Source organism: Pseudonaja textilis, chromosome 1, assembly GCF_049901715.1.
Source record: "Pseudonaja textilis isolate UNSWEBS1 chromosome 1, rPseTex1.2, whole genome shotgun sequence".
In the NCBI taxonomy this organism is placed as follows: Eukaryota; Metazoa; Chordata; class Lepidosauria; order Squamata; family Elapidae; genus Pseudonaja; species Pseudonaja textilis.
Genome location: NC_141990.1, coordinates 230946784 through 230970288, shown reverse-complemented (window position 1 = coordinate 230970288; position 23505 = coordinate 230946784). Strand labels below are relative to the sequence as shown.

Here is a 23505-nt window from a genome sequence, read left to right as displayed (position 1 = left end):
TCGCTACCCAAAGAAACTTGTTCATTAGCTATGTTTATACTGACAGCACAATGGTCCTTATAGAATACTTTATTTCGCCAAATGCAATTAGACACACAAGGAATTTGTCTCCAGCTGTCAGTGTACATGCAAAACAACAGAATAATAATCATAATCATAATAATATCAATAACAGAAGGTAGAAGAAAAGATGAAAAGGTTAATAGTAATACAGCCATACTACATGAGTAAAATATACATAAGACAGTACTGTGGAATTAGTAGAGTGATGGCATGAGGCAAAAAAACTGTCTCTGTGTTTTGTTGTTTTGGCATGCAGTGCCATTAGGGGCATCCCAATGGGAGGAGTTGAAACAGTTTATGTCCAGGAAGTGAGGGTCTGTAGATATTTTCTCAGCCTGCCTTCTGAACCACTCAATGGAAGTCAGGCTGGTTGCAATTATTTTTTTCTGCAGTCCTAACTATCTGTTGAAGTCTGTACCTGTCCTGTTTGGTTGCTGTATCAAACCAGGCAGTTACAGAAATACAAACTACAACAATTCCTCTACAGAACTGTATCAACAGCTTCTGGGGCAGTCTGAGCTTTCTAAGTTGATGGAGGAAAAACATTCTTTGTTGTGCCTTTTTAATGATAGTTCTAATGTTAGGTGTTCATTTCAAATCCTGGGAGAATATAGAATCCAGAAACTTGAAGGACTCTACTGTTAATAATGTGCTGTTGAATATAGCAGGAAGTGGTAAAATAGAAGAGCTCCTCCTAAAATCCATTCTCATCTCTACAGTTTTAAGCATGTTCAGCTCCAGATTGTTCTGGGTGCACCACAGGGTTTCTATATGCAGACTCATCATTGTCTTGAATGAGACAATGACTGTTGTATCATCTGCAAACTGCAGAACTGCAGTGGATCGTGCTTTTCTACAAGCATTTTCTTATTATTGTCATTGTATTTGCACTTATGAAAGGATTATATAAGCCCTTTCTAGGAGACAACCAGTACTAGAGAAAAATGTTCCATTGGGCCTGTTCTTAAAAAACAATGAATTTACAAAACAAATTTCAAATATTTTTCCCTACTTGATAGATGTGTTGCTTTTTTTCATTTCTATAAATTATCAAGTTCACTTTCTATCATTATGCTTTTTTTTAACCCAGATAACACAACAGCTTCAGACATAAAATCAATTTAGTGAATTTTCCAAAGGCAACATTAAATGCAACTATTGATTCATTTATGATTCTCACATGTTAGTTTTTTAATTTATTCATAACCTATCTTTGTTATTATTATAATTGTAATAACTCAAGGTGACAAACACACCTAATATGCTTCTGAATAATCTGAGACAGAATAAAATTTTCTCTCACCAAAATTTCCCAGACTATTCTCTCTGGTGTTTACACGCATCTCAAGGGCCTTCACTTGCCGCAGGTCATCTAGACCCGTCAATGCTTTCTGCAATAATAAACAAAAAGATAAATATATATGTATAAATATATATTATGGGTCCTCTATCACAGTACTTCGAGAAACAGCTCTCATCCTAAAATTTATCTTGAAACAAAAAATGTAGGAAGTCAAACATTAGTTTTGAATTCTAATTCCTGCATTAACTTTTAATATAACACAAGAAGGAAGATATGGCTACATAATATCAAATATATTATTAAAGAAACCAATTGCTCTATAGTCATGCTGCTTGGGTAAAGGCTATATTTCTTAGTAATATGAGAATTTAAAAATAAAATTAGTAACAAAACATGTACAAAATTATTTACAATTAAAAACCTGGCAAAGGAAATGCTACAATTTTACCTGTAAACATGCTTTTCCATGGTAGCTCCAATAATGAGAAAGCTTAATTTGATTTGCTCAAACTTGAGAAAACGTTCTTAAAAACAGGCAATAACATTTATTTACTGTATGACTCTGCTAAAGAAATAAAGCTACTTCTTTAATTATAATCACTGCTAATACGAATATCTAGGGGAAAAAATAATATTGAAGCAATTTGGATGGAGAAGAGAACATTCAATATTTATCCACATATACATACACTTTATTCTAACAGCAAAACATATATGAAACAGATAAATAAAATATATGAAACATACGAATCATACTGCTGAATCCTTGGAATGTAATAACCTCACAACTGTTTAGTAACAGCTTTTTTTAAAAAAATGTTCATATTTTAACTCCAAGTAGATGCTAAAACAAAGGTTTTAGCAACCCCTGGGCTGCAGCCCACTACTGACTGGGCTGTAACCTGTTTGAAACTGGGTCATGCAAGCAGTGGGTAAGTGTGCACATAGTTCCACTTGTGCGAATGGCAGCGCTCACATTCATGTGTAAAACTCCATTTGCATGAGGGTCGAGTATGTGCGCCCACCCATTGCACAAATGGAGCTGTGCACTCAAGCATGTGTGCCTGCCACTTGCAGTGAAGCATCCCGTCTCCCCCACTGGTCCACCAACCCTGATCGGTTGCAGACCAATGCGTTAGAACTTACAGCAAAGTTTTCAAGTTATATGCATTTTTGAATTGCTAATTCATTTTCTAGCCAGATATGTAAACCATAAAAATTTCTAGTTCAGTAAAGTTTGGAAGTTTCCAAGTTGTATATTTATCTTCCAGGTGGTTGCTGTAAAAAGAAGTGTACATTATAAGTGCATTGTAATTATATTGCCTGCTGCTCAATATTTCCAACATCCTGGTGAAAATATTTTTTTTCTCCACACATCAATGATTTTATTTTCTTTAATTGTCGCATTCAGATCTCATAATATATGTTAGATTTATATTTTTCTTCATATTAAGTAATAGAGACTAAACAGTTATGTAGATTAAGAATACTGGGATGAATATGTTAATTTGTATCATGCTTATTTGCATAGGACTTTTTTCCCCCTGGAAAACACGTCAGTTTCTAGCAATTGCTTGAAACGTTCTTACATTCTCTGTCCAAATATTTACATAACTAAATATGTAATCTACTTCTCCAAATCATTCCTATGCTATACAGCAGCCAATAAACTATTTTATACATCTGCATTGAAAGCGTAATAAGCATATTTCCTGAAAAGTAAGTCCTACTGTCAATAACTCGTTTGCATTGTTGTGTACGCCAGTTTTTATAATGTCAAGCCTTGAAATAAAAACAACCCTCTAGAGCAGGGGTCCCCAACCACCGGGCCGCGGACCGGTACTGGTCCGTGGATCATTTGGTACCGGGCCGCAAAGAAAATAAAAATAAAATAAAAATGGCGGCTTTCTTCGCCTTCGGTGAATGCTGCTGGGATCAGGGATCAACCAAAGCCCGTCCTGCTCTCCGGCTCAGTGGCTTCAGTTTCCTTCCGCCTCGTTCCTCTCTCAGTCACTCTCTCGCTCCTCCACCAGCCCAGGAAGAAACTGCTTCAAAGAAGCCAGCAGGGTGGCTTTTCCTGTCGGCGCAGCTCCTCCGAAGCGCCCGTTCACTCCCACCCTGCCGCCAGCGGTTCAATCCAGTGCTCCATTCTGTCTGCCTGCCTTCGTTTCTGGTTGTTTCGGAGCAGCTTCGGATGAGAATAATAACTATTCACCTCTTTTACTCAGCCGAAGCTGCTCCGAAACAACCAGAAACGAAGGCAGGCAGGCAGGCAGAACGGAGCACTGGATTGAACCACGGGTGGCGGGGTGGGGGTGAACGGGCGCTTCGGAGGAGCTGCGCCAACAGGAAAAGCCACCCTGCTGGCTTCTTTGAAGCAGTTTCTTCCTGGGCTGGTGGAGGAGCGAGAGAGCGACTAAGAGAGGAATGAGGCAGACACCTGAGAGATAAGGCTGAGGGAGGAAGGGAGACACCTGAGGGATGAGGCTGAGGGAGGCAGGGCTGAGAGGCGGGGCTTCTCAGCCATCCTGCTGGGACTTGTCCTGAGCCATGGAGACAGCCGCGGGCCGCCGCCGCCCAGTGCTCAGTTTTGAAGGCGCTCCTCAGCCCGGCGCAGTTCCTGAATCTGCAGCTGAAACCCTCCGTTTTAAATGTCCCAATAGAAGAGAATATCTGTCGCTCAGGGTTGCAATGAGGAGGCATTGGTGCTCCCTGAACTTGGTGGTTTGCTGGCAGACATCTTATTACCCGACTAGGTAACAACATCAGATGTTATCTAGTCAGGTAATGAAACGTCTGCAAGCAAACCACCAAACTCGGACTCCTTCCCCCCCTTGAAAAAGTGTCTCCCCCCCGCCCCCCCCATCCTTGAAAAAGTGTTTCTGCGTGAAACTGGTCCCTGGTACAAAAAAGGTTGGGGACCACTGCTCTAGAGTAGGGGTGTCTAACTCAAGGCCCAGGGGCTGGATCTGGCCCACAGAGTACTTAGTTCTGGGCCATGGGGCTGACCTGGAAAGAGTGAAGGATCGGCCCGCAGTGCTTCTGCCAGTGAAAACAGAGCTCGGGAGGGCCTGTTTCCCTGGCAGAGGGTTGCAGGAAGCTGTCGCAGCTGAAAACAGAGCTCAGGAGCTCGTTTTCGCTGGCAGAGTGCTTGGGCTACCACAGGTGCCTCCGACAAGAGTGACATCAAACTGGCCACAGCCACCTCACCCCCCCCCCCGGTCAAACACAACCCTGATGCCGCTGCCAATTAAACTGAGTTTGACACTCCTGCTCTGGAGCCTATGGGTAATCATTGGAAATTGCTGAAAACATGTTTTACTGCTACACGGATAATGCAATAATAAGACAATCTGTAAGATTAAGGTCTCTATTTTTGCTATTCCTCAGGCAAACATCTTGTCCAGTTTAAATTTTGTTTTGTATTATACACTAAGAAATGCACTCAGCATTAGAAATCATAGACACTTATGTAAGGCAATTTTATTGTTTTAGCAGTAGCCATAAAAAGACATCCAAGGCCAACCAGCAAGGGAGAAAACATGAATGTTCAGGGATTAACACACCCGGGATAGAAAATAATTGAAAACTGGAGTTGTAGTGCCCCATGTGGAACTGGTGCATAATTCGGGGTTTTCCTTGATGCTCGACTCCCTGTGGCCAGGAGAGTCTCTGCACATAACCATCTTGTACTTATTTTGCCTATGTAACACCTCTACTTTGTGAGCTGCACTGGTTACCAATGGGGCTTGGGATGCAAGAAGATTCCACCTCTACTCCATGTGTATCTTGCTCCCTTCCTTGCCATCTTTATTCATTTTAAATCAATTTTTAATATTTATTATTTCAATATTTTAATGTTTTATCTTGTTGCTTTTACTTGGTTGTAAGTCTCCTAGAATCACCTCTAGGTGAGATGGGCAGCATATACATTTAATAAATGAATACAATATATTGATCATCACCTCTAAAAAACCCTTCTCAGCTTAAGATCCAAATATTTATGGGATTACTACTTATTCTTTCTATCTAGCACTGTTGGCTTTCTCCAAATCTCATTTGTGTCTAACGGTTGTTTAGTTTGTTTTGTTCTTCCCCAATTTGCTATTAATTTCCAGTTTTATTCTTATGTTTTAATTCTAGTACATAATACATACCTAGAGTTCCCTTTATGATTAAGGTAGCATACAAATTAATAAATAAATACCGGTATATACAATCTCAGTTTATCCCTGGAATTGGCAAATGGGTGTGGGAAAGTCCAGATAGTGCTGTCATCTAATTTTTTCAGAATGAAGCAGAAAAAGTATATAATGCTTTTTGATCACTAGCATGACTAATATATTTTACCTAGAGAGCATCCTATTGTCAGCATACTCAGAGTATGCCACAACTCCTAAAATGAAATCTAGTTCCAGAGGCCAGCAATCTCCCTGCATTGGTCTTAATGATTTGGGTTCAAATCAACCAACATGATCCAGCTCTGTGTTACATTCCAGTTAAAACTTGTTTCCAGCATCCAACATTCTCACTTCAGTGTTCAGCAACAATCAATCAATTTGATAACATTAAGCTTTATTTCTAAATTGCTTTTGTGTTACTGGCGCCCAACTATTTATCTTATAGCACATGGCCTTCTTCTATTACTGAATAATCTGTCCTTAATTTCTTACAATTTTCCATCACTGTGCAATTAAAATCACAGTTGCACTGCTGCCATGCTGCCTAATTGTGACTTATGGATTGCATATGCTGAGCTAAATAGCGCTCTTCTTTGTTTCCAGAAAGCTTCACCAATTACCTATTTTTGTACTTGTTCAGTCTGCCTGTGGCCTCCCTGTCAAATTCATTTACTTTGATTACCCAAAAATAAGTCTTTTAAAAAAAGGATATAGCTTGCCAATAAAAATGTTGTTTTTCCTTACTGATGATTGCAGAGCCCAGTTAACAGTATATACCCAAGCTTCCAACAACAAGCCAGGCAAATGATACTAGCAGAAAAACTTTAATATTTTTCATTGAGGGAGGGAGAAAAAGGACAGAAGGGAAGTATAAAATATAGTGAAATCACTAATTCACTAATTCAAATATTGCATGTTAGTAACAGAAGTTAGAATATTTAAAATTATAAGTGAAGGATTAATTTTACCGTGAGGGTTTATTATATGTTTATTATCAATATGATTTAGTATTAATAATTAATATTATATGGAGAAAATACTGTTTTGATTACTACTAATGAACATGATGATGATGATGATGATCACTATTACTCAAAGTAACTGTAACCAGAAGACATAGACATTGAAATAATTGCTTTTTCTTTATATAGTACAAATTTTAAAAAAATGGAAAAAAATTATTGCAGGTTAGTTATAGAAAAAAAATACTAATATTATCATTATATTTAAAGGCATAATTTGTACTAATAAATTAAATGCCATCAGCAATAGATGCTCACTTAGCTATTTTGTGCTAGTCAATTTCAGCACAACCCCTTCATAGGATTACTATTGTAAGAAAACAATTAGTGAGGAGATATGCTAACTTGAGCTCTGAAAGAAAAGACAGGATATGCTCTACATTTAACAAATAAAATAATGTATCATTAGATGATGAAAAAATGCCATGACTGATTTTCATGGAATACAAGAAACTATAAGAGTGAGTAGATGGAAATCCTAACAATGTCATACTTTGTTGTTCCTGACCATTTGCTATGCTGATATGATGGGTCCTGGACTCCGTCAATGTATGATGCCTTACTATTCCATTTAAATAAGAGCATGGGTAAGAAATCTTTTTGGAAGACAGGGGCTACATTTTTAGGGCATATATAGGACACATATTGTTATTAATTTTCAAAATTATTTTGAAAACAGTATTTTCACAGAGCTCTTAGAACTGCTCACCTAATCACTGATGTCCAAATTTAACTACTGTTAATGGACGGTGTGAATAGTGAGCATTTGGTTCGCAATGGCATTGTTTTCGTTCCAAAAAATACAAGAAAAGATATGAAAGCAGAAGGAAACAGTGGCAGAACAATGCAGCTAGGTGAGTGAAGTTGGAAGGTTACATGCATGACATCTGGCATTTGATTTAGAACACAACTCAGTAAATAATTGCAGTAGTTATGGGCATAGGAGGCAGAATGTAATGGAAATTCTCAACAACATTCCCTACATTCTGGATCCCTTAAATTGCAGTTTTTAAAACCAGAAATTTATGTTAAACATATTTGCTTTAGTAATTGGAATAGCATAAAAAGACCGCCAGTTTAACAAAGATGTTGACTATATAATTTCATTTATTTTAGCATTTTTCTCACCTGCATTTCTTTTGGCTTCCTAAGCAACAAGTTTATTCACTTTTCATCAACAAAGAGGAAAAAGTTTTCATCTGTATCAAACTTCATTTTTTCAAAATAAAGAGAATTTTCCCAATTAAGTGACTTAAAAAAGAAGGCAAAGGATTTCTCAAACTTCTTTCCTACAGAGAAAACTACATACTGGCTTGTTGCTGCCTGATTCACAACAAAATACAAGCTATCAACTAAGTACCCTACTGCCAAGGACATGAACTGCATCTTAGGCTTTTTCAGACTTTAATTTGTTAACCAAATAAAAAAAATGCATGATACAATAGAATAAAAAAAAATCATGATGAACTTTAGCCTCATTCTCTTCAAAGAGAATGCAGCACTATTGTTTTACCAACATAAAACATTTAAATATTAAAAGAATGTGAATGTTTATAAATTTGCTGAACAGAGAAGATTGCCCACAAGTTCTGAAAGAACACTAAACGAACTCAAACACATTGTAGAAACTCTGAACCTCACAAAAAGCAAATAGAATATCTATATAACACCTTCCAATAAAATGGATACCCACACAACTTTATCAAAAAATGCATGAACACTTAATTCACTACAACACAAACAACACAAGCTATGAAAAGGATAACATTACCATATATCAAAATCATCTCAGAAATAACCAACAGTCTGTAATAGCCACATGGCATTTCTATAGCACCCAAAACAACTAAATCCCTCCAAAATATCTTAAGTTACGCAAAAGACCCAGGATCCTCAGAAGAAAAAATAGGAGTCTGGTACAATATATAATGTAAGAACTGTAACAACTATTATGTAGGACAAACAGGCAGAACTCTAGCAGAAGGCATCCATGAATACCAACTAGGAGTTTAGAAGACAGGATGAAAACTCCCTAATCACACAACACATGAACTGAGTTAATCATAATTTCAACTGGGAAACTGTGAGCATCCTAGACCAAGCTAAGTCCAAAAACACTAGAAAATTCCTGGAAGCTTAGCACTCAAACAATCAGCCATCAACTGGGACATAGAGATAAACAATATCTACATATCATTCAAAAGAGCCAATCAAAAAACCAACAAAAGAAACAAAAAGACCAAAATACCTCCTCTTCAGCAATCAATACCCAGATAGGCAAAAACTGACACAAGAATTAACTACCGTGCCAACAATCAAGCAATAAACAATATCCCAATTAAAGAACTACCAACTCAGACAAAAAATGAACAGTAAACAACAGCCCAATCAAGGAACTACCAAGAATAGATCCACCAACATTATAACTCCCACTTGTATATAAACAGAGAGAAGACATCACCCCTTCTAGCACTGATGATGTTACCTAGTTGGGTGATGAAATATCTGCAAGAAAAGTATCTATGGAGATTCTCAGTCATCCGGGTCATGGTTATCCCAAAGGTGCTTTTTTCAAGAAGCAACTGGACTTTCTGATTTGTCTTTGAAGATGTTTTGCTTCCTATCCAAAAAGCAAGAATCTATCTAGAGCTGAAGAAGCTTCTTGGATGAGAAGTGGAATGTCTTCAAAGAAAAATCAGAAAGTCCAGTTGCTTCTTTAAAAAGCACCTTTGGGATGATCTGCAAGAAAACAACCAAGCTCACAGAGCACAAGAATCCTACTGAGAAAACAGTTGCTGGGATCCAGAAAAAGCTTGTTGCTAGTGAAAATGTTGTGACCAAAAAGAGTTTGTTGGCTGAAGTGGGTGGAGGAAACATTAATTATCCATTTCTGTTCATTCTGTGATCCTCAACATCATCCTAAAACGTGTTCTGGAGACTGAGGATACTCCAGAACTTTATAGCACTGGAATCTGACAAAGAAAAAGATCACCTCGCCTTGCTAACTTACAAGGAAGTATGAGCTGCATAGAACTACACAGGGAATGGTTCTGTGGGCAGAGATTAAATTAGATCTTGCTCAGTATTCTAGAGTGTTCTTACTTAAACACAGGTGGATGAGGACAATACTTCAAATTAGCAACAGAACATAAGGTGAACATGAAATTATTTCTTAAAAGCCATTAAGGAGTACAAAGCATTTTAAAAGAGTAACTAATACAACTACTCAGATATTCCAGATCAGTTATTTTAAGATAGGTTAATCCTACTAGCATGGTAAACAAAATCATAAACATAAATCATTGTTGTATCATACTTACAAATTTAATTATATTAAAATATCCCCTAATTTGAGTCTTCAATAACTAAATAGAAATTAGTGTAATATAAAATAGGCCTCGTGATTTCCAATCACTCAGTCTGAACAAATGTATGAAGTTATGAAAAAAAAAGAATTATTCGGAACCATATTCAATGGCTCCATCTAACTGCAATACTTTCAGGTACGCCAAAGTACTGCAATGGTCATTAGCAAGGCTAATATACGTATATACAATAACATAGCATATACTCACCAGCTTGTGGGGAGAAATATATTCATCCACAAGTAGCTCTTCATCTTCTTTAATAGATGGACTGGGGTTCAGGAGACCTTGCCAGCTGAGATCTGTAACCTTAACTGTTGCTGAACCTGGTCTTGAAGTTCTATCTAGTTTCCAGTTTAGCTTCATTTCAGAATGCCCTAAATGTTAAAACACACAAATGCAAGCTAATTATTTGAATCCTGTATTTATTTCATGCATCATAAGATAAAATAATGTAGAATTATCCTAAAAATGTATGAAGATTGAAAAAATATAAAACCTTTACTAATCAGAATGATAAGCTTAGGTTTATATGCATATAGGTTATATATATAAAACTAACAATCATGAAAAAGGTTGTGCAAACTGTTTATATTTGATATTATATCTCTGTTTTTAATGAACAGATATAACCAAATAGTTAAGATGTTGGACAGGAATTCAGATTCAAATCCCTATTCAGTTTCTGGATGGAACATAGTAACTGGCATAACCTATGTCATAAAATTGTTGAGGGTAATATAAGAGATAAAATTAAAGGGGAATTCTTATGTCCACCGCCTGCATTCTTAGACAAAAAATGGGATATCACTGTAACAAATCAATGCCTTTTGATTATATTGGAATTCAAATAAATCAGCTAAGCAATATAACTTTAACAGAGGAAGTCTGTTAAATCGATTGACATTCAAAAAATTAATAATCAATACTGGGTATGAATCAGTCTAATTCTTACTGTCCAGTGATTTGAATGTCAGGAAATTCCAGATAATCTTTTGTATCTCTTCATGCTGGCTAAGATGTTAAATATCCAAAGCCCTTAAGGGCAAAAGATTTATATGATTAGAAGAGTATCCGAAACTTTTAACATAAATACCTAAAATATCTTCTTAAAAACCACCTATTGGTGGTTTGCCACCACGCTGGCAATTTTCATCCTATTGCCAACTTTTTCTTTTTCAGGGTTCACTTCTCCAGTTTTCCTAGTGTGAATATAAAGCTGCTAGGTAAGGTCATTCATTGATACAGGATAAGGAATGTAAGTATGAGGATGATATCCAGTTATACCCTTCAATGCCCTTTAAGATCTTTCTCAACTTAAAGGGCATCATTTGAATAGCCTGGGGGAGAAAGAGGTATAACTGGATATCATCAGCATACTTACATTGCCTGAAGGTTTTGAAGATCTGGTGAAGAAAGAGCAGACTTCAGCTTAACCCAATAAGTCTGAGTGCCTGTAGTTTTAGGGCCATCTAGATCAGCGATTGGCAACTGCTGGGCCATGAGAAAATTTTGGTGGGCCGCAGAGAAATCTCATCCCCAGAGAACACCCCCCCAAAACAATTAATCCAGGCTGCGCAGAAACACAAGGCTGCGCTGCCCACACGGCCTGTGGGAACCCTCCCCGCCCACTCATTCCTTACCCAGCAAACTTGCCTGCTAAATTGCTATTTTTCCGACCATCAGCTGTTCTGCTGTGCTGGGAGATTTAGATTAGCTAGGAAACGGGAAACAGTTGGATTTCTTGCTTTCTAGCTGGTCGTTAGATCTCTGGCTCTGCTTTTAAGCACAACCAAACCTCCCTTAGGACTGAAGTTTCTATTATTCAGTACAGACTCACTACAAGCAAGTTTTATTTGACAGACTGAGCTAGCCGATGGCAAATAGATAGATCACTGAATGATTCTGTGAGCAACTCAGTCTGCCTGCCTGCTTTGCCTGATTTTGGGTAAAAGTTGCTCCTTTTTAATAAAAAAATTCAATATTTATATAAATATTAATAATATTTACATACAAGCCATGCCCAGCCAGTCACATGACCACCAAGCTATACCCACAAATTAGGCCATGCCCACAAAACCGGTCAGTGGTCCCTGGGATTTAAAATTATCAGTTTGGTGGTCCCTGAGGTCCAAAAGGTTGGCGACCCTTGATCTAGATCTACAAATTCTCTATTTTTAAAAATTATTAATTCTGGGCAGGGTTGTACTCCCTCAGACAGAGTTGGTTTGCATCCTGGGGGTTCTTCTGATCTTATGCATGAGCAGATGGGTAGTATGGTAAAAAGTCCCCCCCCCACAAATTCATCTCGTGTACAGGTAGGCTTTTTATTGGATTAGGAGGCACTGCTCATGATCACTCATGTCTTTAAGTTATTCTCTGATTGCACTAATCCAGTGTATATGGAATTGCCCCTAAAGCATTTAAAAGTTTCATTAGTCCATAATATAGCAATGAATGTAGTTTAGGGCATAAACGCTACCATTATAAGTATAGGATATTCTCATATTCATGTTATAAGAATAGCGCTGGTTTCAAGAAAGTATCACTTTTAAAGTTCTACAGTACAAGGCATAAGACCAGGTTATTTGCAGGATCACCTGCCTTCAGTAATTTTTGCTTCCCTCCCTAGATTTGGTAAGATGGGCATGCTTCACCTTTTGCAATACTTTTTGCAAAACATTGCATCTAATGTGACCAAGGAGGTGTGCCTCCTCTGTCATGTGTGCCCTGTGCAAGAATCTCTATCCTGAGATTTGGATGGCTCAAATTCTGTTGATTTCCCTTCAGAAGCTGAGGCTGAAACATTAATGCAGCCTTGTATAGATGTCTTGCTTTGGTGAGCAAGTGGTTGTAAGATGCCTCGATCTTTTTTGAATTAATTTTTAATAAAAATATTAAATGTTTTTGTGTTTCTGTGTGTGTTTTAGTTAAGATGGGTGACTGACCAAAGAGTAGCCAAACAGTCAATTTAAACAAATGTCATATATCCATACTGATACAACCATACTTCAAATTAGGAAAGTGTATCTGATATTTAAACATGGAAACAAAATTAATTTGATTTTTAACCCTAAATTGACAGAGTAAAATTAATTATTAATAATTAAAGTTATATGTTGCCCAAGTTTCAATGATACTGGGCAGATTATACTCTTAACAAATTATATGTTATTCATAAAATCAATGGTCATGAAATTAAATAAAATACCATATCATAAAAACTAACCAAATTTGTAAGAATTTTCTGTTACACTGAATAAAGGAAATAAAATACCATTCAAGCTTTAATCTACTTCAAAGAGTAATTATACTGTTCTGATTCTCTAACACTACCCTCCAAGTACAATTGGAGTAGAGATTTCTGCTTGTTCATCAGATTTCTGTGGGTGTAGGAGAGGATGAATTCTAATGAGCAAAATTCTGTTAAGCTAAAAAAAAAAAGCTTCATCTTTCTATCTTGGTCAACAGAAACTGCAGAAATGGTAGATGATCCAACATGTTATTCTTCTATTAAACCCCTTTTCAGGTTGCATCTTAGATGAGGTTTATGACATCTTACATCATAAACACAGAAATGATCAATTGTGAAATATGTCATTCTCATTCATGATAGATAAGACACTTAGATCTAGAAAAGTTTCAGTGTAATACAATGAGAAGAGGAAAAATGCAATAATATATAATTTTGTGGAATCCATTTTGTTTCATATGTATACAACATAAATAAAATGTGCTGTATTACAAAGTTACCAGTGAACTGAAAGACAATCCAAGCTAGTATTTGCTAATATTTAACAGCTGCATTAAGTACCACACCCACTAACTACTTTCCAATATTTAACTTACGGGAACAACACAATTATAAAACTTGGTAAAAAATTAAAAATTAGGATAACTTGGTGATCCAATCCTCTTGATAACAAGAAGTATACTTTATTACAGAACATAACATGACAGCAGAACCCTACAATGTAACAATGTAGTGGCAATAATGCACAACTCTTTTTAATAGAAATACTTGAACTGTAAACTAGTACAGTATTGATGCAAAGTGCCAATCACTGAAGATACTCAATATTTTTTCTGCAAAGTTTTGAAAATGTTTCAGATATTACAATTTTACATTTTTGCTTCTAGGCTCTTATTTCTGACCCAGAAACAGCTGTTTGATTTGTTCTATAATTATTATTTTTTATTTAGACTCTTATGTCCCACATCTCAAAGAAAAGGCTGCAAAAGCAGATGAACGATACAAATATTTCAGGGTAAAAGTTGACAACAAAAGTAATTATTCTTGTGCTAACTTAAAAAGAGGCAAATAAAGCTTTGCCCTCCTGTCTTGGAAGGCAATTCCATTATTTAGGTGCCATACAATGTGCCAATAGCTTGTCTGACAATCCTCCTGTCTTGGAAGGCAATTCCATTATTTAGGTGCCATACAATGTGCCAATATCTTGTCTGACAATCCAGCCAGCCAAAGGTGACAAAGCCAAGATATGAGTATTCTGTGGACCCAAGCATTACTGTATCACAGCATTTCAAATCAATGGGAGTTTTCAGGCTGTCCTCAAAAATAATTCCACATAGAATTACTGTTATGATTAACTTGTAAGTACTGAATGCTTGAACAATCAAGACAGAGTTTTACAAGGAATATATCTATCAAACATACTGAGATTCTACTAGTTAAAAATGTGATCAAATATAAGTATGGAATGCAGTTATAATATTTGTTGATTAGAGAAGTTAGTTTGAAGGAAAATATATAGTGCATTCTTCTGAACGTCCTTAACTATGAATACCATTTTAGCTTTAGTCTGTAAAAGTGCCCTATCTTTCAGAAAACAAGATTTATTATTATGTCATACTACTGTTATGTCAATTAGTTCCTAATGGAAAAATCATTCTTCTCTACGTTCATGTATTAGTTACATCACACAAAACCTGATCTTGTTATATAAGACTTGCTTGTACACAAACTAAAAGCTAAGAGCCCAGAGATATAGCTTTCATTGTAAACTTCAGTAAACAATTCATTTTACTTCCTGGACCATAACATAATATTTGTTTATGAATTTTATAAAGGTCAGTTAAATTTTTTAAATTACAGTATTGAGTTTTCATTAAATGTACTTTTATATAAAAAGCTATTTTTAAAGCAGTACTTATTTGTCAATTAAACGTATCAATCGACTTCAGATAATCAATAATCTTTGATTATGGTCTCTTTCTTTCAGATAAAGTGGGGAACTATACCTTCAGCTGACACAAATAGAAAAGAACAATTATCACTCTAGAAAAATTGCATGGTGAAAAGAGTGTATGTTCGTCCCTGAGTCTTTCTCCATCTCTTAGTATAAACAGAAGAAAGCTGTATTCTACGAAGGCCAGAGAGATAAAAGCAACGAATGATAGACCCAATCCACTATACAAAAAAAGTAATACTGTACATGGCTATTTGCATTAACCCAATTTATCATGGCTTTCAGCAGCTGCCTAAGCTAATCTCGGTATCCATAAGGAGAGTCTATCATTAAAGGCAGGCACAAAATAAATTTTCTACGAGGCAGATCAATCCCCTCTTCTTCTAGGATTGGAGCTAAATATTTTACACCGGTTGCTGAAGAGAAAATAGCAAAAAAAGAAAAGAAAAAAGAATTTCCTCACAATTCTCTTAGAACAAGGGTACAAGCAAACCTTCTGTACTAACCACCATAAGCAGTTGGAGGTATCTGCTGTATTCTTAATTGTGTCAAGGAATTCCTGCCAAATAAACTAGTGAACACATTTCAAATAATTTTCACATTTGTTTTTCATTATTGAAGACTACAGACAGGTCAAACTGGATGGTTACACTATGTTCCCTTGATTTTATATTTTTGTGTTCATGCAGAACTATCAAGTAAAGGAGAAAAATACAGAAAAATCATACAATGAATCAGAAGGATCAAACTTTCAAACTACTGCATATTCATTGGTCTACTGAGATAATGTAGTAATAGCCACTTCTTTGTTATTGCAACTTTGCATCTGTGATGGTATGTCCATGTCCCTGGAAATAAGTCCTATTAAAAATAGTAAACAACACATTAAATGACTATGCATTAAACTGCGTAATAAATAATAATAAAGTTGGAGGGAGAGTGTCACCAAGTAATTTAGAAAATGAAATAAATTTAAAATGTTTAAATATTTATAAAAATAATATTCAAATAATAATAAAAATAACCTCCAATGAAGGGCTTGTGTTCTTTGAGGAAGATGAGAACAATGCCAGAGGTTTCACTATAAAGGACAGGTTTCATCAGAGGCGTCAGACAAAGAGTGCCTCTCCCATAAACAATAAGGTGAGACATAATTTATCAAAGCCCATACCACATTGATTATTGCCCAGATCAACAAGGACCATGCTAGGGGCTGAAACTCCTGAACATTTGGTAGTAAATGGGCTACAGGACTCAGGCTTGTTAGCTAAGGAACCAAAGCCAGTAGCTGCAAAACTATTGGAATTAAAATTGTTTACCCATCAAAGTGTACAAAGATTGAAAACAAAAAAGGTAATTATGTGTTATTACTAAACAAGGCCATTAAGAAGAAGGTATCTGAAAAGAACTCACCAGTTCTGAAAAGAACAGCATCCATAATCAAAAATAACAGATCAGAGGCTACAAGATCAATGCTTATTTTATAATATGAAATAAAGTATTTACAGAAGCAGAACTGGAAGTACTACAAAGATTTATCCAGGCAAAAAATCAAAACCAGAAGTCTTGCTAGAAATATTCAGACCGTAAAAGCAAGCTGGTGGAATCAGCAGTAGAAGCCAGCATCACTACTGAATCATATTCATTCCCAAACCAAACACCTTCTTCTCTGCCTTCTCCTCAGAAAGAGCAAAGCCCTCTAACTAAAAATAGAAAATGAACTGAAACAAAGAATAACCGAGCATCCAGAAAAAGCACAAAGATAACAGAATAAAGTTGCCCAAATTTCAGCTTGTTCCAAAGAAACAGCTAGCACAAATATTAAAAGATGCCAAAACTGTAATATCAAATATAACCACCAGCTTACTACAAGAAACCAACTAATGTAGAACACAGCTGCAGTTATAACAAAATACCTGGGATGCAAAATCAACAAAAGAGAAAAACAGCCAAATGGTCACCACCAAAATGAAAAATCAGGCTGAAAATAAGATCTGCAAGCCAAGATTAGATACAAGCAAGGTAAAACAAATGAAAGAAAAGAAACTAAAGAACAAGAAGACCAAATAATACACAATCAATACATAGGAAACAGCCAAGATTAAGGAAGCACTGGAAATAACATCTGCAGCTAAGAAGATCAGATAAAAATCTCGAATTGCATATTATAGGCAGAATTTCCAATTTCAGTTGAACCACAGTTGTTTCTACCAGTCCATCAATAGAGTGACTGCAGTGAACCAGTCAACACCTGACAAAGAAGAAACAGTGCAATTATGCACAGAGGTATGGGGTAACACAAAAAATATATATCAGGAATGCAGCTTGGATAAATGATGTAAATAAAAATTTAAAAAGCTGAAATGAAAGGACTAATAGTAGCAGCAGAAATTGCAGAAAAAAGGGCAAGTAAGATCAAGAATTGGTCAGAACCAGATGAAGATGAGCTGCATGTTTTTTGGTCAAAACATCTAACTGGTCTATACCAGTGCATTGCCAAGTAATTTAACAATATATTGCAAGGGGGTAAATTTTTAAATTGATTTAACATCTGGTAAAACCTACTTGATAATATAAAATCCAACAAAAGGGCAGCACCAGGCAACTACGGGCCAATTATATGCTTACTTACAACTTTCAAATTGCTAACTAGTGTGGTAGCTGATGCAGTCTAAGAGCATCTAGTTGAAAACAAGCTCTTTCCACCTGAGTAGAAAGGAACTGTCCAACAGCACAGGAACCCAATGAAGAAAAAAATCAGCTAATTGACAAGATAATTTTGGAAAACTGCAAGAGAAGGAAGACCACGTTGAATGTAGTTTAGATTAATTATAAAAAGGCATTCAACTCCCTCCCACATGATAACCAAGTGACTATAAATAACAGGAATCAGTAGAAACATCAGAAGTTTTGTGCAACGATCATCTGCACAATAGAAGATGCAAGTTGCTGGTCAATGGTAATAGAATGGGAAAGGTTGATATCAAGAGAGGAATCTTTCAAGGAGGCTCAATATCATCACCACTGTTTGTCATTGATTCCTCTGTCAAAATGCTAAACAAGTCAGATCATGGCTATCAAACATGAAAAATTCCATACAGACCACCTAGGCATCTGGCCTTCTTTGGAGGCCTTTCTCCAAGTTAGCCCCACAAAAGTGCTTTATACATTTTTATGCTACATTTTTGTATCTTTAAAATTGCTATTGTATCACTATTTACTTGTCATGCCATCCACCATGTCTGTTTCCAACAGCAACTCCACTTGCAGTATACAAATTTGAGCTATTTATCTTCTATTTATCTTCTTGAAATGGCACTGAAGTTCTCCTGGGTAAGTAAAGGGAAAATTGAAGGATAATTACTTAATGTAGAAGCATATAGGGTAAATATACAAATATTATATTCAAACATATTCAAAATGTTATTGCAGTATGTTTTACATAGGCCTAGATACTTTATAGGTATTTTGTAGATATAGAATTCTATTTATAATTTCCAGTGAAGAGATGGAATCTTTAAAATAACAAGTTAAGCTCATCTGTATCTATCATTATTAAGTTCTAAAACTCAATTGGTATTTCAATCAAAGGACATACATCCCACATACCTTATGGAACATTTTATCTTCTGCTCCCAGATCCACTTGAAAATCTTTGTTCTGCGTTGCCTTTAACTCAGATGGAATTAATGTGAATCAATTATAGAATTGTTTCTTAAAGGAACTTATTCCAAGCAAAAGCCACTTCCTTGACTTTTTACAGCAAATGGAAACTGATCTAGTTATGAGTCATCTTTTTTAACATTGCTGATGGCAGAAAGATTTTTAACAGCTTCTGTTTGTTTGCTTCATTTGTATTTTGCTTTTGATGCTTGTTTCTTTCTTCAGTAAATGGCTAGGTTTTATTGGTAAATATTAATGAATTTAATTTTTTAAATTGACTTGAATATGATTTTAGTTTTTGAAGTCAAAGGCAGTTTTTCCACAGAAGAACATTTCAAGATGTGGAGAAGAGAGAAGGTGCTATTTTGTGACCAATAGTTCTAGCTTCTATTCACAATGAATGTTATTACCTAGGTTCTCAAATACCTTAGGGGTACAATGTAGAAGTTATACTTAGCATATTTCAGAGTTCAATCTTCTTATTTTTTCTCATAAAAGTAGGAAAGGTTAAAAAAAAATAATGGATTTGGGCAGGTGCAGAATACAGCACTTGACTGAAAAATACTTGGCAATTTGCTGATTTCTAATTGTACCTTCTCTTCACCACCAGTGGTGGGATTCAAATTTTTTACTATCAGTTCTGTGGGCATGGCTTGGTGGATGTGATGTGGCTTGGTGGGTGTAGCGTGACTTAGTGGTTGTGGCAGAGGAAGATACTGTAAAATCTCCATTCCCTCCCCATCCCACTAACCTGCTTTCCAGCTCTATTTTCCTGTGCAGGGGAACAAAAGAAAACCCAGCCGGTCAGCTGAGACCTGGGAGGTAGAGAATAGATGGGGGCAAGGCCAGTCAGAGGTGGTATTTGCTGGTTCTCCAAACTACTCAAAAATTTCTGCTACCAGTTCTCCAGAACTGGTCAGAACCTGCTGAATACCACCTGTGTTCACCACCCAAAACTGTACAATTTAAATGGGAAGTTATATCTAACTTTAAATATTCATTTCAGCTATGAATTTTATTGATGACCTTGTGCTAAATATTTACCTCTACCTATTTTAATGCATAGGATTGTTGCAAGGATTTTATGCAAAATGCTGGGTTAGAAAAGCAATGCATATAATCTGTAATTCCTTAGAAGAAATGTAACAGTGGGCAAAAATAATATTGCAGATGCGTTTATGGCAAAATCTAATCTGTACCGCATTTCATTTACAATTGAAAAATTAAATTTATTTTTAATGAACAAATATATCAGTTATATGCACGTAGTCATAAATTTATAACCGTTCGTTTAGTAACCGTTTGTAGTTACAGTGGCACACAAAAATATGATTTATGACTCTCATAATTACAATAATTGCAGCATCTCTGAGGCCATGTGAACCTTCAGATGCTTGGTAATTGGTATGTATTTATGATGATTGCAGTGTCCCAGGGGTCATGCGATCACCTTCTGCAACTTTCTGATAAGCAAGGTTAATGGGTAAGCCAGATTCACTTAAACATTCTTAAGTGAATCTGGCTTCACCATTGACTTGTCGGAAGTTGCTAACTTAACTAACTTAACAATTGCAGTGACTTTGCTTGTCAGACGTCATTGACATAATAACTGTGATTCACTTAACAACTATGGCAAGAAAGGTCATAAATTGGGGCAAAACTCACTTAACTGTCTTGCTAAGCAAAGGAAATTTTGGGCTCAGTTGTGGTTGTAAGTTAAGGATTACCTGTATTCAGGGGTGGGATTCTACCTGGTCACACTGTTTCTATAGAACCAGTTGTTATGATTCTGCACAGTTTGGAGAACTGACAAATTGTGCCACTGGCTGGCCCTGCCCCACCCTGCCCACTCACTCCTTATCTGGCATTCGTGCCATCCAACTTGCCTGCGTTGTGCCTTCGCCTAATTTTTGGTAAGTTGCTATTTTTCCGTTTTTTCCCCCAACCATCAGCTGTTCCGACTATCAGCCGTGCCGGGAGGTTTAGATTAGCTAGAAAGCAGGAAATCATTGGATTTTTTGCTTTCTAGCTACTCTAAAAGCAGAGCTGAACCTTCCTAGCTTCTATTTTTCAGTGCAGACTCAGCAGATTGCAGAAAGATAGATATCTGAATGAATCTGTGATTCTGTGAGCAATTCAATCTGCCTGCCTGCTTTGCCCGATTTTGGGTAAAAGTTGCTCTTTTTTTATAAAAAAAAATCAATATTTACATACACGGTGTGTTGTGAGTTAATTTGTGAGTTTCCTTGCAAGCAAATTTTATGTGACAGACTCAGGTAGCAGATAGCAGAATGGTAGATCTCTGAGTGAATCTGTGATTCTGTGAGCAACTCAATCTGCCTGCCTGCTTTGCCTGCTTTTGCTCTTTTTAAATAAAACATTCAATACTTACATAAATATCTACAATATTTACATACAAGCCATGCTCACCCAGTCACATGACTACCAAGCAACAACCACAAATTAGGCCATGCCCACAGAACCAGTTGTTAAGAAATTTGAATCCCACCCCTGCCTGTATTTAACAAGACTTACCTTACATCACCATAAAAATTACTATTTGGAAACAACATTTGGAAATCTTTGAATTAAAAGCTTTTGAGGGCTGCCTCAAAGTTTATATAGGACAGATTGAAGGGTATAAATGAAAATACTGTTTTGTCTATTTCTTGAACAGTATCAGAAGCCACAGTCAAAGATAAAATATTAGATGACACAGTAAGTGCATCCAGTCAAGATACAGTTGGGCAGTCTACAAATTTAATGAATAAATCTTTTCTCAAATTAATTGCAAGGGTGCTTACCCAGAAAAACAAATTGTCCATTTGATGTCAGAAAAGACTTTCTCATCAGGGTAGGCTAGCCAATGACATGGAGTAAGAAGTGTACATGTATATCTTCATCTTACATTCTGAGCTGATCAAGTATTCTTAGCAGCTATTTCATCTGTTAACATCACAGTAGCTTTAGAGGGATGATGGTGCTTATTTATTCCCAATTTCTTATGATGGTCCAAAGTTGCAATAACTTGTTTTCCGATGGGACTGCTTATTTGTCCTAAAACTTTTTATATGTGCACAATGGGCAGCACATGGTTAATGCTGTGACTTGTATAAACAGTTCTTTCAGATAAGATCAGTTTTCATTGTGTGCAGGACAAACTGCTGGATATATGGGCATACGATTTGAGATTGCCCAAAGCTACTTTTGAAGTGCAAGATTTCAGATTTTGCCATGTTTTACTATTCTTGTTCAAAGACAATAATCTTTATGATACTGAATTACTGTACTGCATTTTGAAGGAATCTGATTATAAAGAGGAGAGTTCAGAGTTTAACTATTGGTATGCAAACCCTAGATTGCATTGTGCTGACTTAACTATTGGGGAGGTGCAAGTAATGAATAGGTAATAAGTAAACAACTGCAGCTTTCTACAGTGTTTTAATCTGGCAAAGTAATAAAAAAATTACTGATCAAATAAATATGCTACCCCTATTTCCAACAATTTTACTGACAAGAAATTTTATTTAGAATTCTGTATTTAGTGTTTAGTCCACAACTCCACACAGTTGGAATTAAAACAATGTATTGAAAGTGTAATACAGTATTGAAATGACCAACTGTTTATTAAAATGTGGTAACAAGTTCCAGAACATGAATCATCAGGAAGAAATAATAAGCCATTTCCTATAGAAGTCCATTCTTGAAGTCCATTCATATTATAAAATCAATTCAATATTATATTCAGGGTTCTTAGGAAATAAACTATACTACCAGTGAGGCAATTGCAAGTAAATAAGTAAATAAGAGAAGCCAATGATAAATATGCAAACTGTAAACACTCAATTTGGTTTTTCTTCCAAAATTTGAAGAATCAAAAGAAAATCCATGCCTTTCTACTCTATTGGAGAAAACTAGCCTCTTCTACATATCCGTGTATTTATTAAGTATATGATAGCTAATAGAACAGTCAATAAATGCTAGCTAATATGCTATGGTATCAATTTTCTATTATTTGTGCAGTTCACATTAGGTAAACATTTAGCAACATTGCACATTTTATGTTCAGGGTACAGATTCCTGAAAAAAATGTAACTTCCATGCTTTGAAGGATCATATATACCCATCTTATCTACATGTTTATTTAAAATGCAGTCCATCCCATTGCTGATTTTTCAGTGAGAACTGGAATCGCAGTAGAGATGACTCAAAAATAAATCCCATTTTTTAAAAAAGAGTTATTCCCGAATAAATATTTCTGGGCTTTTGAGTTTTAAGTCAAGGGAACTACCGGTGGCTACTTGACCGTGGCATTCATTATTTCCTAAGTCAAAACACACCGTAGAATAACACACAGATAATAACGAGAAGTTTATTTATTTATTAAGTTTGGTTGTCACCCATTCCGCTGCAAGGAGACTTAAAAACAGCGGGAGGCTATAGAATGCGCTTCCCCATCAATTGAAAAAGCGGTAAAAAGAGCAAATATAACACCTGGGCTTGAATTTAAAAAAAAGAAAAATCTCATTCAATTAAAAAAATGATGGAGGAGAATCCCTTTCCTACCTGCTTCTAATTTCTTCCGACTGCCGGCAGAATTAAAAAGACACCACGGCACATCAAAAGAAAAAGGGAAAGCGAGTCACGCCTGTCAGGCCTCTCAATCCTTCCACCGGCGTCCCGGGGACTCCCTCGTCCTGG

The 23505-nt window shown here is 36.1% G+C and overlaps 1 protein-coding gene across 2 annotated transcripts in view; it reads right to left on the bottom strand.

Moving 5' to 3' along the window:
- LRRC56 (leucine rich repeat containing 56) overlaps window positions 1-23505 on the bottom strand; it is a 52691-nt gene extending 29186 nt beyond the window's left edge. Inside the window, exons 1-4 of one of the 2 annotated variants that reach the window (XM_087920915.1) lie at window positions 23371-23505; window positions 18363-18470; window positions 10145-10311; window positions 1367-1454 (exon numbers count right to left, since the gene is read on the bottom strand). In XM_087920915.1, coding sequence (XP_087777041.1) covers window positions 1367-1454; window positions 10145-10311; window positions 18363-18381 — 274 coding nt within the window. In that variant the 5' untranslated portion in view covers window positions 18382-18470; window positions 23371-23505. Of the gene's footprint in view, window positions 1-1366; window positions 1455-7697; window positions 7817-10144; window positions 10312-18362; window positions 18471-23370 lie in introns of those variants that run through there. The other variant, XM_087920916.1, reaches the window with a different exon arrangement.